The 17,472-nt window shown below is 43.8% G+C and overlaps 1 protein-coding gene across 1 annotated transcript in view; it reads right to left on the bottom strand.

Annotated features, from left to right (window-relative positions):
* CD244 (CD244 molecule) overlaps positions 1 to 16,930 on the bottom strand; it is a 32,613-nt gene extending 15,683 nt beyond the window's left edge. The window contains exon 1 of the mRNA XM_030823200.1: positions 16,795 to 16,930. Within this exon, the coding sequence (XP_030679060.1) occupies positions 16,795 to 16,855 (61 nt within the window). The 5' untranslated portion in view covers positions 16,856 to 16,930. The remainder of the gene's footprint in view (positions 1 to 16,794) is intronic.
* Between the last annotated feature and the right edge of the window lie 542 nt (positions 16,931 to 17,472).

The following is a 17,472-nucleotide window of genomic DNA, read 5'->3' as shown; positions in this document are numbered from 1 at the left end:
GGATCACCTGAGGTCAGGAGTTTGAGACCAGCCTGGCCAATATGACAAAACCCTATCTCTGCTAAAAATGCAAAAATTAGCCAGGTATGGTGGTGCACGCCTGTAATCCCAGCTACTTGGGAGGCTGAGGCAGGAGAATCGCTTGAATCCAGGAGGTGGAGGTTGCAGTGAGCCGAGATCGCACCATTGCACTCCAACCTGGACAACAAGAATGAAACTCTGTCTCAAAAAAACAAAAAGAAAACAAACAAACCAATGAACAAAAGACAACCTCTCAATACATCAAAAAAATTATGGAAACCAAACATAAATAGAAAAATAGTAAAATAGCCAGAGTGGGGGAAAACTAAATTCCCTTCACAAAGTAAACAACTTAGCTGACATTTCAGCAAAAATAATAAAAAGCAGAAGACGATGGAATGGTATCTTTTTTTTTATTTTTCCATAGGTTATTGGGGTACAGGTGGTGTTTGGTTACAAGAGAGAGTTCATTAGTAGTGATTTGTGAGTCGGTACACCCATCACCCGAGCAGTATACACTGCACTCTATTTGTAATCTTTTATCCCTCACTCCCCTCCCACTTTTACCCCAAGTCACCAAAGTCCACTGTGTCATTCTTATGCCTTTGCATCCTCAATAGCTTAACTCCCACATATCAGTGAGAACATATGTTGTTTGGTTTTCCAAGGAATGATATATTTAAAGTGCTGAAAGAAAATAACTGCCTATCTAGAATTTCAATACTTCAAAGATGAAGGCAGACACAGTGGCTCATGCCTGTAATCCCAGCACTTAATCCCAGCACTTTGGGAGGCTGAAGCAGGTGAATCAGTTGAGGTCAGGAGTTCGAGACCAGGCTGGCCAACATAGCAAAACCCCATCTCGACTAAAAATACAAAAATTAGCTGGGCATGGTGCCACGCGCCCATAATCCCAGCTACTCAGAAGGCTGAGGCACGAGAATCACTTGAACCCAGGAAGTCAAGGCAGCAGCCAGCCAAGATGGTGCCACTCCCCTCCTGCCTGGGCGACAAAGTGAGACTCTGTCTCAAAAAATAGTAATAATTTTTTTTTTTTTTTTTTTTTTTTTTTGAGACGGAGTCTCTGTCGCCCAGGCTGGAGTGCAGTGGCGCGATCTCGGCTCACTGCAAGCTCCGCCTCCCGGGTTCACGCCATTCTCCTGCCTCAGCCTCTCCGAGGAGCTGGGACTACAGGCGCTCGCCACCACGCCCAGCTAATTTTTTTTGTATTTTTAGTAGAGACGGGGTTTCACCGTGGTCTCGATCTCCTGACCTCGTGATCCGCCCGCCTCGGCCTCCCAAAGTGCTGGGATTACAAGCGTGAGCCACCGCGCCCGGCATAATTTTTTAAATGAAGCTGAAATAAAGACATTTTTAGAAAAAATAAAAAACTGAAAGAATTTGTCACAAAAAGGCCTGCACTAAAGGAAATGCCAAAGGATGTTCTTTAGATATAAAGAAAATGGAAACTCAGGCACAAGAAGTGAAGAGCAATAGAAACAGATGTAATTTGTGACAATAAAAGTGGGGGAATAGAGCTGTATAGGAGTTTTCTATACTATTGAGGCTGAATTGGTATTAATTCAAACTATATTGTTGAAGGTATTCATTGTAATACCTGTGGTAACCATTGAGAAAATAACAAAATGTACAGAAAAAGAAATGAGAAGAGAATCAAAAAGATGCAGCACAAAAATATCAATGAAATACAAAAGAAGGCAATAACGGAGAAAATGAGGAACAAAAAAGACATAAAATGTATAAAAAATATACAGAAATAGAAGGAAATGTCATCATTATAAAAGAACCAATTAAGTAGGAATAAACAATCATCTTCAGTTTCTATGCATATAACAAGTTTAAAATATATAAAATTTGATAGAACTAAAAGGAGAAGTAAATCCACAATCATAGTTGGAGAGTTTTATTACATCTGTCTCTCTAGCTGATACAAGAAGCACACAAAAAAATCAACAAGGCTATAAGAATTTGAAGATCATTAAACCAATATATATGTTATATGTAAAACAATTCTCCTAACAATTGCAGAATACATATTCTTTTCAAGTGCACATGCAATATTTACCAAAGTATTATCATATGCTATGCATTAAAACATGTCAACAAAGTTCAAAGTATTGAAATCATACCAAATATGCCCTCTAAGCACAGTAGAATTAAATAAAAAATCAGTAACAGAAAAATAACCAGAAAATCTCTGAATGTTTAAAACATAAGCAACATATTTTTAAAAACCCATGAGTCAAAGAATAAATCAAATGAAATTTGGGAAATATTTAGAGCTAAGTGATAATGAGTATCAAATGTGCAATATAGCTAAGGCAGTGTTTTGAGGGAAATTTATAGCTTTAAATTTGTATATTGGAAAAAAAAGAAAGTTTGCAAGTCAATAATGCAAGATTCAATCTCAAGAAACCAAAAAAAAAAGAAATAGTAATTCAAATAAGGGTGACAATGATGATAACCCAGAGAAAGGAGAAAGGAGAAAGTAAAGGTAAGAGCTAACCTCAATAAAATAAAAAGCAAATATACAATAGAGAAAATTAGCAAAGCCAAAAGTAAATTCATTAAATAAAAGTGTTAAAATATATATATCTGGTGCTTTGGAGGTGCCTTCACCACCTAGAGTCTCTTGCTATCAGCCGTAGTCAACCCCACCATGTTCATTAATATAGCAGTTGACCATGAACCCTTGGACCGTGTCTCCTTGGAGCTGTTTGCAGATAAATTTCCAAAGACAGCAGAAAACATTTGTGTTCTGAGCACTAGAGAGAAATGATTTGGTTACAAGAGCTCCTGCTGTCACAGGATTATTGCAGAATTTATGTGCCAGGATGTTGACATCACACACCATAATGGCACTGGTGGCAAGTTCATCTATGGGGTGAAATTTGATGGTGAGAACTTCATCCTGAAGCATACAGGTCTTGGCATCTTGTCCACTGCAAATGCTGGACCCAACACAAATAGTTCCTAATTTTTCATCTACATTGCCAAGACTGAATGGATGGATGGCAAGCGTGTGGTATTTGGCAAGTTGAAAGGGGGCATGAATATTGTAGACACGATGGAGCCTTTTGGGTCCAGGAATGGCAAGACCACCAAGAAGATCACCATTGCTGAGTGTAGACAACTCTAATCTGATATGAATCAAAAGACCCTCATTCCAGAGAAGTTCCTGCCTCAGATTCTAGAGAAAGAAATGCTACACAGAGAGACCAAGAAGAATCTGAACAGACAGGCCTTGCTGGGTTTCTCCACTCAGCATATTAGTATGGAATCATACCCTTTTTGTCCAGTCACATTTCTACAAGGTTGTCGGTCATGCCTATGAAATGAAGTCTCCATAAAAACCCAAGAAGACTGGGCTTGGAGAGCCTCCAGATAGCTGGAGATTCCTGGCAGGCAGTGTGCCCAGGGAAGGCATGGAAGCTCCGTGTCCCTTCCCCCATACCTTGCCCTATGCCATCTCTTCATCTGTATCCTTTGTAATATCTCTTATAATAGACCAGCAAACACAAATGTTTCCCTGGTTTATGTGAGCCACTCTGGCAAATTAATTGAACCCAAGGAGGGGGTTGTGAGAACCCCAAGAGGAAGCTGGTTGGTCCGAAGTTCTGGAGGCCCAGACTTACAACTGGTGTGGTGGAGGGATGGTGTTGGGGAATGAGCCCCCAACCTCTGTGGTCTGACACTCTCTCCAGTTAGTGTCTAAACTGAATTGGAGAACACCCAGCTGGTGTCCACTGCAGAATCCATTATTCATTTTGCTGTGAGGAGAAATCCACCTCCCTGCATTTGGTCACAGAAGTCTTCTATGTTGATGATTGTTGTTATTTTGATGTGGGAGCAGCGGAAAAACATGGTCGGAGAGGTTTGTTCAAAACAACAAACATTCACATTTGTACCCATCTCTTTCTTTTTTTTTTTTTTTTTTTACTTTAAGTTCTGGGATACGTGTGCAGAACGTGCAGATTTGTTACATAGGTATACATGCGCCATGGTGGTTTGCTGCACCTATCAACCCATCATCTAGGTTTTAAGCCTCACATGCATTAGGTATTTGTCCTCATGCTCTCCCTCCCCTTGCCCCTCACCCACTAACAGGCCCTGATGTGTGATATTCCACTCCCTGTGCCCATAAGTTCTCATTGTTCAACTCCCACTTTGAGTGAGAACACGCGGTGCTTGGTTTTCTGTTCCTGTGTCAGTTTGCTGAGAACGATGGCTTCCAGCTTCATCCATGTCCCTGCAAACTCAGGAACAAAAAAAGGATTCCATAATTACCTCTTTTAATCAACATTGTACTGGAGGTCATGGCTAGTTCAACAAAACAAGGAAAATAGTCAAAGGGAATAAAAATTAGAAATGAATATGTGAGGCTGGGCGCAGTGGCTCACGCCTGTAATCCCAGCACTTTGGGAGGCTCACCTGAGGTCAGGTGTTCGAGACCAGCCTGGCCAACATAGTGAAACCCCATCTCTACTGAAAATACAAAAATTAGCCGGGCGGGTGGCAGGCACCTGAAATCCCAGCTACTCAGCTACGCGGGAGGCTGAGGCAGGAGAATCGCTTGAACCTGGGAAGTGGAGTTTGCAGTGAGCCAAGATGGCACCATTGCACTCCAGCCTGGGCAACAAGAGCAAAACTCTGTCTCAAAAAAAAAAATGAATATGTGAAACTGTCATTATTCACAAACTATATACCTGTGTATATAGGAAACCCAGAGGAATATATGAAAAATTATTTGAGTGTAGAAGTCAGTTTCGCAAAATTGCTAGATATAAGGTCAATATACAAAAATCATTTTTATTTCTATATATTAGTACAAACAGATAAAAATGAAATTTTGAAAACAATACTATTTACAGCAGCACAAAAAATTAAAATATATAGAAATAATTTCAAGAAGAAATATTTAAGACCTATTGCAACAAAAGATTTCTGAGAAAAAATGAAAGAGCTAAATAAACAGGAGAATATACCATGGTTTTTATTGGAAGACTTAATATTGCTAAGATGTCAGTTCTTCCTAAATTAATTTATAGATTCAATAGAATTCCAATAAAAATTCTTGCAGGTTATTTTTATAGAAATTAACAAGTTGATTCTAAAATTTATATGAAAATGCAAGAGACATAGAATAGCCAAGGCAATCTTGAAGAAGAACAAAGCTAGAAGGTTTTCACTACCTAATATCAACATGTATTGTAAAACTTCAGAAATTAAGATAGCATTCCCGTATTGCAAGGATTGAAAAGTAGTCGATGGGGCCAGGCACGGTGGCTCACACCTGTAATCCCAGCACTTTGGGAGGCCGAGGCAGGTGGATCACGAGGTCAGGAGATCGAGACCATCCTGGATAACACTGTGAAACCCCATGTCTACTAAAAACACAAAAAATTAGCTGGGCGTGGTGGCGGGTGCCTGTAGTCCCAGCTACTCGGGAGGCTGAGGCAGGAGAATGGCGTGAACCCAGGAGGCAGAGTTTGCAGTGAACAGAGATTGCGCCACTGCACTCCAGCCTGGGTGACAGAGCGAGACTCTGTCTCAAAATAAATAAATAAATAAATAAATAAATAGATAAATAAATACACTGATGACAATAACAACAAAAAAAGCAACAGACTTGGGCAGGCACTTTACGAAAGAGAATATCCAATAGCCAATAGGCATGCAAAAGGGTGCCCAACATAATTAGTTATCAGAGAACAATGAGATTTCACATTCCCACCAAAATAGCTAACATTTAAAGGTCTGAAGGCCGGACAAAGTGGCTCAAGCCTGTAATCCCAGCACTTCGGGAGGCCGAGGCGGGCGGATCGCTTGAGGCCAGTTCGAGGCCAGCCTGGCCAACATGGTGAAACCCCATCTCTACTAAAAATGCAAAAATTAGCAGGGCATGGTGGTGGGCGCCTATAATCCCAACTTCTTGGGAGGCTGAGGCAGAAGAATTGCTTGAACCCAGGAGGCAGAGGTTGCAGTGAGCCAAGATCACGCCACTGCACTCCAGCCTGGGTGACAGACTGAGACTTGGTCTCAAAAATAAATATAAATAAATAAATGAAAATTCCAAGGGTTGACAGAGATGGGAGCAACTGAGATTCTCATTTATTGCTAGTGAGAGTGTAAATTGGTACCAGCACTTTGGAAAACTATTTTACGGTATCTTCTAAAATTAAACTTACATATACCCTTTGATCCAGAAGAATTTATACACAAGAAAATCTGGGCCGGGCATGGTGGCTCATGCCTGTAATCCTACCACTTTGGGAGGTCGAGGAAGGTGGATCACCTGAGGTCAGGAGTTTGAGGACAGCCTGGCAAACATGGTGAAACCCCATCTCAAAAAAAAAAAAAAAAATTAGCTGGGCGTGGAAGTGCACACCTGTAATCCTAGCTACTTGGAAGGCTGAGGCAGGAGAATCACTTAAATCTGAGAGGCAGAGGTTGCAGTGACCCAAGGTCATGCCATTGCACTCCAGCCTGGGCAACAAGAGTGAAACTCTGTCTCAAAAAAAAAAAGAAAATCTGGTGTTTATATCCACTAAAATATGTACAAGAGTGTTAATAATGGCTTTAGTCATAATAATTCAAAATGAGAAAAAACCGAAATGTCTATCACGATTAGATGAGCAAATAAGTCATGTTATAGTCTTATAAGGAATATTACACAGCAATGGAAAAGAAAAGCTACTTCTCCTGGCAATAATGTGGATGGATCTCACCACAATGATGAGTATTAATGAAGCCAGACTCCAAAGAGTACATAAGTGAATTATTTCATTGATATAAAGTTTAAAATCCGGAAAAACTAATCTATGGTGAGGGAGGTTAGAATGTGATTACCCTTGCAGGAGGGGGGTCATCAACTTGAAGGGCCTAAAAGGAACGACTGGGTGCTAGAAATGTGTTACATCTTGATGTGGGTAGTGTTAATATGCACTTACACATATAAAAGTTCATCAAGTTGTTGATTTAAATTTTGTGCACACAGCTGTGAGTTATATCTCAATAAAAAAGCAGAAAAGGAGTAATGACTACCTCTCACTGAACTGTTCTGACCATTAACTAAGATGTACTTTGGTAAAAGCAAAGTATGACTTGCCCATTGTGGAAACATTACCATAGCTAGTGAATTTGTAGATTTCCTCACTCATCTCAGCTAAACCCAACTCTTAGCTAAATATCAGAAAAGCCTGGGAGGCAGGGGTTGCAGTGAGCCATGACTGCACCACTGCACTCCAGCCTGGGTGACAGAGCAAGACTCTGCCTAAAAAAAAAAAAAAAAAAAAAAAAAGTGAAAAAGGAAGATAGACCTAAAACAGCCAACTGAAATGCAATATGGAATGTGCTATGGAGGTGTATCCAGGGTGTGAAGCAAGCATAAGGAAAACATGTTTTCCTCTGCCCTGCAGAGTTAGGAGTGGCTGCCCAGAGGAGATGGGTGGGAGCTGCCATTGAAAGAGAAAGCCAAGGCCTGCCTGGTGTATGCAGAAAGGAACAGGGAAGGGGAGTATTGTGGACACAGCAGTAGCATGGTTAAGGGAACACACAACACACGTGTGGCTTATGGGTCTGGTAAAGATGGAGCAGGTTTGGAGAATGGGGTGATGGAACATGAGTTTAATTTTTAGGTGTTTTGTGGTGGTTTTATTTTTATCTTTTATAAAATTGTGAGAGGTAGCACAAATATTAAAAGGTACTTAAATATAAATGTAGTGTATAATGAATAATAACATAAACTCCTATATAATCCACCAGTAGATCAGAATGTAGAGCGCTATGTAGAAGAAGGTTGTTCTCTGCTACTATAAAACTGAATAGGAATCACACAGGAAAATGGTTAAGTTATCGTCTAGACTTCTTGTTTGTTTGTTTGTTTGTTTGTTTGTTTGTTTGTTTTAAGACAGAGTCTCGCTCTGTCACCCAGACTGGAGTGCAGTGGCGCAATCTCAGCTCACTGCAATCTCTGCCTCCCAGGTTCAAGTGATTCTCCTGTCTCAGCCTCATGAGTAACTGGGACTACAGATGCCTGCCACCACCCCCAGCTAATTTTTTTTTTTTTTTTTTTTTTTGTATTTTTAGTAGAGACAGGGTTTTGCCATATTGGCCAGGCTGGTCTTGAACTCCTGACCTCAAGTAATCCACCCATCTCAGCCTCCCAAAGTTCTGGCGTGAGCCACCACTCCCAGCCATAGACTTCTAAATACTTAAAGAACAAAGTGTGTGATCTACAGTCCTCATGCTATACTGCCTTAGGGGTCTTTTTTTTTTTTTTTTTTTTTTTTTGAGACGGAGTCTCGCTCTGTCGCCCAGGCTGGAGTGCAGTGGCGCGATTTCGGCTCACTGCAAGCTCCGCCTCCCGGGTTCACACCATTCTCCTGCCTCAGCAGCCTCTCCGAGTAGCTGGGACTACAGGCGCCCGCCACCACGCCCGGCTGATTTTTTGTATTTTGTTTAGTAGAGACGGGGTTTCACCGTGGTCTCGATCTCCCGACCTTGTGATCCGCCCCCCTCGGCCGCCCAAAGTGCTGGGATTACAAGCCTGAGCCACCGCGCCCGGCCAGGGGTCTTTTTAAAAATTATGCTGTTATATTTTATTTTTATGTAATATTATATTAGTTTATACATTTAAGACTGGTTTGTCTGCAAATAAAAAGGAGCTAGAGAGAACACCAGGCGTTGTTTTGATTTGTTGGTTTGATTTTTCAACTGGAAAGAAACTGTACTAAAGGTAGGAAGCCCACAGAAAAGGAGCAGCTGAAGAAAGATCAGGGATGTCTTCATAGACAGCAGGTCCCAGATGACTTCTGAAAGAAGCTCTGGTGCCCTGAGCACACAGGGGAGTATTGGTCAAGGACAGGGCAAGAGCACTCTTGCCCTCAGCAGAGGCAAATGTGGCCATTTACAGGAGTAGATGAAGTGCATTGACACTGGAGAATTGTTGGCAAGGTTGGTAGAATCCCTAACTTGTGCTTCTGTTTTCTTAAAGAAGGAGGTTGTTGGTTTGTGGAGGCCAAGATAGTGGAAGAGGGCCTTGAAGAGATGATGAAGGTGTGGAATTCTCCCACCTTTTGGGGGATAGAAGAAGCTGTGGGCCAGAAATGAGGATTCCCAGGACACTGAGAGTCCAGCTGGGGTTGGAGATTACGAATCTGTAGCTGCTGTTTGTTGCTGAATTTTCTCCTGCAGCCCCCAACAGTCCAGTGTGGGAAGGAGGAAGATGGTTAGAATGAGTTCCCATGGACGGCCTTGAAGGGGTGGGTGCCAGGGCAGGGGTGCAGAGCAGATACGGTGAAAAGGCAAGTAGACAAGTCACTATGTCCAGGGTATTGTGACTGATACAAAAAGACCTCAGTTTCTGTCCCAGAGGGGTACACACACCAGATAGGGGAGACGAAATGCTACTATGAAAACACAACTTCAACACAAGTTCTCACACATTTAGTGAGGCATAGAGGAGGACTCAACAAGTGAAAATTGTTTAGAGGAAAGAGGCCACAGTCCAGGAAGGCCCCCGGGCCCCTGCCACTAGCAGCTTTGGGGGCCACTTTCCGGTGGTTAAGAACGGATGAGGTGAACTAGTAACTCTGAAAGGGAGGGCAGAGGGCAGATGATTAACTCCACTGCAGCCTCAGGAAGAACAGAGGATGGTCAAGGAGACAAGTACAGAGGATGGTGAAGGAGACAATCTGATCCAGCAGTGAGTCCCGCTCAGCCCTGAGCCCATGTGCAGAGCTCTGAGTCAGCTCAGCTTCCTCCAACCTGGACCTGCCAGTCGGAGGAAGGTGTGGGGCCTGAGCACCTGGGAGAAGGAGCACGGGAGGGTCTCAGAGCAAGTGGAACTTCCACCAGCCAACAAATAGACGTTAAGGTTTTCTCAGTTAGAGCTTGTGCTACCAGGCTTGGGGTGAGGGCATCAAAAGATGTACCTGCTGGGGACTGAGTGAACAGAGTCCAGTGAGATTCCAAAAGTACTGGGGCAATCCAGCTCTAGTCAGGGCAAAATCATAAGATAGATAAAGTAACCTACAGGGCCCACATCCCATTTCTTTCTTCCTCTCTATTTAGCTTCATACTGACCATATTAACTCCCCTCCTCAGGCAATGCAACCCCCTTACCTCTGTCAAAACTCACCTAGCCCAAGTCCCACTCTTTGCATCAGTTACCCAAATGATCTCATATGTCATACTCTTTCTCCATGATAACAAGTGCATCTGCCTTTCCTATTTCCCATCCAAACCCCATGCATCCCCGGCTTTTCTGAGCTGTTTCCTCTGCTTCAATTGTCCTTCTACTTTGTACCTACCTCCTAAACTCTTATTTATTCTTCAAGGCCAGTTCCCCAGTGTTCCTACCTGGAAGGAATCTTCATCTTCTCAGTCCTTTTTTATTCTAAATGTTATTCTAAATGTATCTTGCCTGTTAATGACATATAGCATTTCCATCTTCCCTTATAGTTGTAAGTATACACACCTATTTTCCTCTGTCTGAAAGATTCTTAAGGGTAGAGTAGACATCTGTTTCATCTTTGTTTCCCCCACAAAACCTTGCGTAGTTCTTGGACCATAATAAGGGCTGGGGAAAGAGTTTATGAATAAGACCTCAAAAGCACAGGCAGCAGAAGCAAAATAAACAAATGGTATTATAGAAAACTAAAAAAAAAATCATGTACAGTAAAGGAAACAATTCACAGAGTGAAAAGGCAACCTATAGAATAGGAAAAAAAATTGCCAACTATGAATCCTACAGGCAACTAATATGCAGAATAGACAAGAAATTCAAACATCACAACAGCAAAATGAACAACCCAAGCAAGGGCTTCATGAATCCGTTTAAATTAATTAATTCAACAGTGCATCTCACATAACTCCTTTTTTTTTTTTTTTTTTTTGAGACGGAGTCTCGCTCTGTCGCCCAGGCTGGAGTGCAGTGGTGCGATCTCGGCTCACTGCAAGCTCCACCTCCCAGATTCACTCCATTCTCCTGACTCAGCCTCCCGAGTAGCTGGGACTACAGGCACCCGCCACCACGCCAGGCTAATTTTTTGTATTTTTTAGTAGAGACGGGGTTTCACCGTATTAGCCAGGATGGTCTCGATCTCCTGACCTCGTGATCCACCCGCCTTGGCCTCCCAACATGCTGGGATTACAGGCGTGAGCCACCACGCCCGGCCCATAACTCCTAAAAATGACTCTATTGTCAGAATTTCATGCAGAATACCAGAGAAATCACAGAGCTGTAATTCCCTTGCCTTTGGCCTTTTGCCAAGCTCCACATTCCCACAATTTCATTTTCCATCTGCAGACCTTCAGAACCAAAAGCCAGTGGCCCCAAAGCAGCATGGAACTCTCATGCACTATTTGGTTCAACCACTTTGGAAAACAGTTTGACAGCATCTGCTAGAGTTATGTACACATACTCCATGGTTCTGCCCCTAGAGATATACCCAACAGACATGCATGCACAAAAGGCTCATCACAGCATTGTTATAATAGCAAAAACAAAATTGAAAACAACCCAAAATTCATCAATAATAGAATAAGTGAATAAACTATGATATAGTCATGCAACAAAATACTATACAGCCATGAAAATGATCTGCTACAAATAATAACATGCATAAATCTCATAAGATGTTGAGCAAAAGTAGTCAGACGCAAGAGTGCATACCGTTTGATTCCATATATATGGACAAAACTGATCTGTGATGTTAGAAGTCAGAATTGTGGCTATATTTATGGAAGACAGAGGAAGTAATGAATGGGAGAAAACGTGGTAGACACAAGAGTGTGTTCATTTAACAATAGCTCATTGAGATGTACATTTATAATTTTGTGTACTTTTCTGTATGTTGCACTTCAATAAGAGAGGTTTGTCTGTGAAGACAATGGCCTGGCTGGGTGCAGTGGCCCACATCTGTAATCCCAGTACTTTGGGAGGCCAAGGCAAGAGGATTGCTTCAGCCCAGGAATTCAAGACCAGCCCAGGCAGCATGGCAAAACCCCGTCTCTACACAAAAATTAAAAATAAGCCAAGTGTGGTGATACATGCCTGTAGTCCCAGCTACTAAGGAGGCTGAGGCAGAAGGATTGCTTGAGCCCAGGAGGTCAAGGCTACAGTGAGCTGCGATCACATCACTGCACTCCAGCCTGGGTGATAGAGCAAGACCCTGTCTCACAAAAAAATAAAAATAAATAAATAAAAATAAAAAATAAAACAAGATATGTCCTGGCCCTCCTTGAAGTGGTTTCAGTGGATTCCTTTCTGGATGGTGCTGCAGCCCAGGGTACACTGAGATCCAATCTCTCTTCTGTGTCCAGCTACTTTGCCATTCACCCTTTGTTGGAGGGGAGGTGCAATGAGGAAGAGAAGAGCAAAAACGACTCCAGCCCTTCTACAACTTGCCTGGATCCCAGCCAAAGCAGTCGCAGTTAGACACCACTCCCTGAGAAGTGACAGTTCCAACACAATCTACGCAAACAGCTGGCAACACTTGGAGCTATTCTATAAGGTGTCACCTGTGCCCTTTTATTGTCCAGCAGATCTCAACTCAGGCTCTAAAGCATCTGGGGATTCATAGCCTCCAGCCTGTGTGTCCTTTGGGGTTTCCTCAGAATAGACAACTGAAACCTGAATTTTGGGTCCAAAATGAACTTTAGGGCCCAGGCCTATTCCTTGGGCAATGATTTGAAGATCCCTCCTTTCCAATATGTCTAACCCAAAAAACATCCCAGGCTGCCCATAAGATGCCTGAAAATAATTCACTTATTCACTCAACAAACATGTTTTGAACACCTACTGCATTGGCACTGCACTAAGCACAAATCACAACTGTAGTAACAGTGACTCAGGCAATCTAGTGTAAGCTCTCTGAATAAACGGGCCCTGGACTTACTTGCCACTGAATCCTCAATAGCCCTGATTCAGAGCTACTCAAAATATATCCAGAGAAAGAATGGGAACAGAGAGGGGGCTGCTATTGTGAAAATAAGTATCTACTGAGGGTTGACTTGTGCCAGGTACTGCTCTAGATGTTGAGGAAACAACGGTGAGCAAAACAGACAAAAGCCCTGGCCTCAAGGATCTTACAGTCTAGGGGGCTGAAGAGGAGACTGGGAGACAGAAAATGAAAAACATAAGTAAACAGGATGGAACATAAATGGAGATGAGGACTATGGAGAAAGATTAAGTGGAGAGAGAGCTAAGAGGTTGCAGAATGGCAGGCTGACATTTTCAGTGGGGAAAGCATCACTGAAAAGGAGGTATTTGAGCAAAACTCTGAGGGGTTGAGGGAAGAGGCCATGTAGCCAGTGAAGGAGCAGCATCCCAGGCAGAGAAAACTGTGGATACAACAGAGAGTGATCTCCAGGACCAGCAGGCAGCACGGCTGAAATGCTGTGAGCAAGAGGAGAGACAAAGAGGAGCGGGTCTTGGAAGCCAGGTCACGCACCATTGTAAAATGCATGGCTTTTACTCTGCATGAAAGAAGAAGCCTTTGGGAGAATTTTGCAAAGCTCAAGAGTTATATGCACATCTTACATAAATAGTACTCCTGTTAAATTATTCAGTAAACAAAGTGGTTTTTTAAATTTCACTGTCATCATATGACTCCTGATGGGATGTGCTGAGAAAGACACAGTATCACTTTTGTGGTATTCCTGTCAAAAATGCATATAATATCTGCTGTCAATGGGCACAGAAAAAAAATTTTTTAAAGAAAAAATAATTTTAAAAATTCATATGATGGCTAGGCATGATGGCTCACACCTGTAGTCCCAGCACTTTGGGAGACTGAGGCAGGTGGATCGCCTGAGCCCAGGAGTTCAAGACCACCCTGGGCAACATGGGGAAACCCTGTATCTACCAAAAAAAAAAAAAATTAGCCAGGCATGGTGGCACAGACCTCTAGTTCCAGCTACTAGGGAGGCTGAGGTGGGAGGATGGCTTGAGCCTGCGAGGTCGAGGCTACAGTGAGCCGTGAGCATGCCACTGCACTCCAGTCTGGGCGACAGAACCAGATCCTCTCTTGAAAAATAATAATAGGCCAGGCACAGTGGCTCACACCTGGAATCCCAGCACTTTTGAGAGGCGGAGGTGGGAGGATCGCTTGAGGTCAGGAGTTTAAGACCAGCCTGGCCAACATGGTGAAACCCTGTCTCCACTAAAAATACAAAAATTAGCCAGCCTTGGTGGCATGCATCTGTAGTCCCAGCTACTCGGGAGGCTCAGGCAGGACAATCACTTGAACCCGGGGGGGCAGAAGTTGCAGTGAGCCGAGATTGGACCACTGTACTCCAGCCCGGGCCACAGAGCGAGATTCCATCTCTAAAAAATAATAATAATGATGACAGAAAATAAATAAAAATGCATATGATAACCTGAATCATATGAGGGAACATCAGACAAACCCAGATTAAGGAACCCTCTACAAAACAACTGGCTTGTCCTCTTCAAGAATGCAATATCATGAAAGATGAAGAAAGGTTAAAGTATGGTCATAGACTGAACATGAGAAACATAACAACTGAATATAATACATGATCTTGATTGCATCTTGGGTCAGCAAAAAAATAAATAAATAAAGCATATTCTTGGGACAATTGGTAATGTGTGAATATGGACAGCATATTCGATGGTATTAATGTTAAATTTACTGAATTTGACAATGGTGCTGTAGTAACATGAGAATGTCTTTGTTCATAGGATATAAGTGGTAAAATATTTAGGAGTAAGGGGACATAATGTCACAACTTGTTCTCAAGTGGTTCAGCAAAAATTATTATACATTTATACACACATATACATACAGCTAGAGAAAGAGAAATAAAGTAAATATGATAAAATGTTAACTGGTGAATCTACATGAAAGAAATTCAAGAATCCTTTGAACTATTCCTGCAGCTTCCCTGGAATTTCGCAATTATTTCAAACTCAAAAGTTTAAAAATTAAATAAATAGAGCAGCTTCAGTCAACTTACGCCAGGCCAGCCCCACAGACACAGGATAGAGGAGGAAGAAGTTCAGGAAGACCCAAGTCCATCCCTCCCTGTGCCTAATGAGTCACTCACCAGCTTCGCCCTGCAAGGGCCAGCATAGCCAAGCCCAGCTAAGGCACTGAAGCCCTGGGAATGGAGGTGGAGGGAGCATCACCCTCTGTCACACAGTCTCATGACCTCAGGGTCATAACCTCAGTTCTCTGTTACTCTCATCCCCACAGCCAGGCACCAATCCCATCAGTCCTCCTTCAGCTGTCTGAGCTGCTTTCAAGGATCCTTAGACCAGGTTCCAACCTAGCTCTCCTGCCCAGAATCCTGGGCCATTAGGCCCCCCAACCCACCCACAAGAGCTGCAGGCTCCACACCTCCCTCCCTGCTCCCTGTTCCTCATCATGCTCTGTCCTAGGCTGCCCGCATCCTTACAAATGTTGAGTTCACCTGAGCCTTGACTGTGTCTTCCTGAAGGACACAAGAATGCTCAGGGACTCGGTAACTGAATTGAGTACCTGGGCGTGGGACTTTATTGCAGATGGGGCTTCTACCTGGCCCTGAACCCACACAACACTATGCCTCAGTTTCCCCTCTTTGTGCCCAGAGTGTACCCTCCTCTAACTCCACGCTCTCCACCCCCGTGAAGCCCCTGCAGAGTCACTGATCTAAAATGCAGAACCCTGGCTGGGCATGGTGGTTCACACCTGTAATCCCAGCACTTTGGTTGGGGGAGACCAAGGTGGGCAGATCACCTGAGGTCAGGAGTTCAAGACCAGCCTGGCCGACATGGTGAAACCTGGTCTCTACTAAAAATACAAAAATTAGCCAAGCATGGTGGTGCACGTCTGTAATTTCAGCTACTCGGGAGGCTGAAGCATGAGAATCACTTGAACCCTGGAGGCAGATGTTGCAGTGAGCCGAGATCACGCCACTGCACTGCAGCCTGGGTGACAGAAGGAGACTCTGCCTCAAAAAATAAATAAATGAATAAATAAATAAAAATTAAAAATGAAATAAATTAATTAATTCAATTAAATTAAATGCGGGATCCAGGTTTCAGAGCATCCTGGACCCCAGAACTGGAGAAAGAGGGGAGCAGCCCTCAGCTGGGATCCCCAGGAGTAAATGTTAGATGGCTCCATGCCTGGCTGACAGCTTTATGTTTGCTGTGGAGCTTCCTCATATTGTCTCCTTCTTCTGCCCCAACCCAACGTGTCCCTAATAATTTCCAGGCTCCTGTGGCATCTGGGTGGCTGAAGAAGCCAGGGAAATGAAGGACCATGCCATCCAGCCTCTCCCTGGCTGCTGGCCTCGCCCTCCCCTCCTTGGGCTCAGCTTTCCTGCCTCAGGGGTCCATCCGTCTATCTCTGAGCTCAAGAACCACCTACTTCCTTGGGACTGCTTCTCTTCTCTCATGCCACAATTGGAGGATGCAGTTGTCTTCATCTTTACAGGCAGCTGGAAGGAGGCTTCTCTCTCCACTACCAGGAAGAGTAAATTGAAGCCAGTGGGAAGGAATCTCCTCACCCAAGACTTCCTGGATTGCTGGTGGCAGGGCCAGATGCCCCTTTCACAGACCTCCCAGTGCACTGCCAGGCTGTCCTGTCTGATTTAGACTGTCAGAGCTGTCAGGAGCTGCTCGGAGTCAAGTTCCAGATGACTGTGTATGTGACACAAGCAGAAGCTGTGGCTCTGATCTCCCCGAGGGGCACAGCTCCTAGTCCATCCCCCACCCCACGCCAGGTAGGACCTCCTTACCTTTGCCCTGATACCCCTTGAGGAACAGGAGGAGTATGAGGGTGACCACTTGCCCCAACATTTCCACAGGGCAGAGGGGCCAGGCCAGCCCCTCCACCCCACCAGATGCTCTGACGTGCACGGGCTCAGCAGTTCCCAGTCAGCAAGAGGACGATGGGGAGCAGAACTGCCTTGCAACCTGTCCAGCCACAGTTTCCTCAATTAGAAGCTGTTAACGCCTGCTGTGAGCTGACAAGCCTGCTGAGAAAGCACCAGCGCCTGGAGCTGGTCTGACAGTTCCCACAAGCCAAACTGGTGAAGCTTACCTCAAGTGGGAGGGTGCTTGAAGTTCACAGTGACTCACAAAGCCAGTTTCAAAATTGCATCCCTTTCTCTGCTTCAGCCCAAGAAATGTTCCAATTCTCCGAATCCTATGTGGAGAGACCCACGTGGGGGCCAAACAGCCAGTATCCCCGGCTGTTCCATTCCAACATTGTGGAGGTGGAGTGGAGAGGAGCTGGAGAAGAAGTGGGCTGAGAAGTAGGGCCCTGGATAAGCGGCTAACAGTGTTGAAGGAAAGGCGGAGTAGCTGAGAGAACATAGGAAGAGACCTAAGGGCTGGAGGCACTAGAAAAATCTAACAAGCCTGGGGATTCCATGCAAGTTGACACCAAAGTTTAAGCACATGTAAATTAAATT

The sequence above is a fragment of the Nomascus leucogenys genome, chromosome 12 (genome assembly GCF_006542625.1).
Source record: "Nomascus leucogenys isolate Asia chromosome 12, Asia_NLE_v1, whole genome shotgun sequence".
Taxonomy (NCBI): Eukaryota; Metazoa; Chordata; class Mammalia; order Primates; family Hylobatidae; genus Nomascus; species Nomascus leucogenys.
The sequence above is the reverse complement of the archived record's forward strand: the minus strand, read 5'-3'. Positions and strand labels throughout refer to the sequence as shown.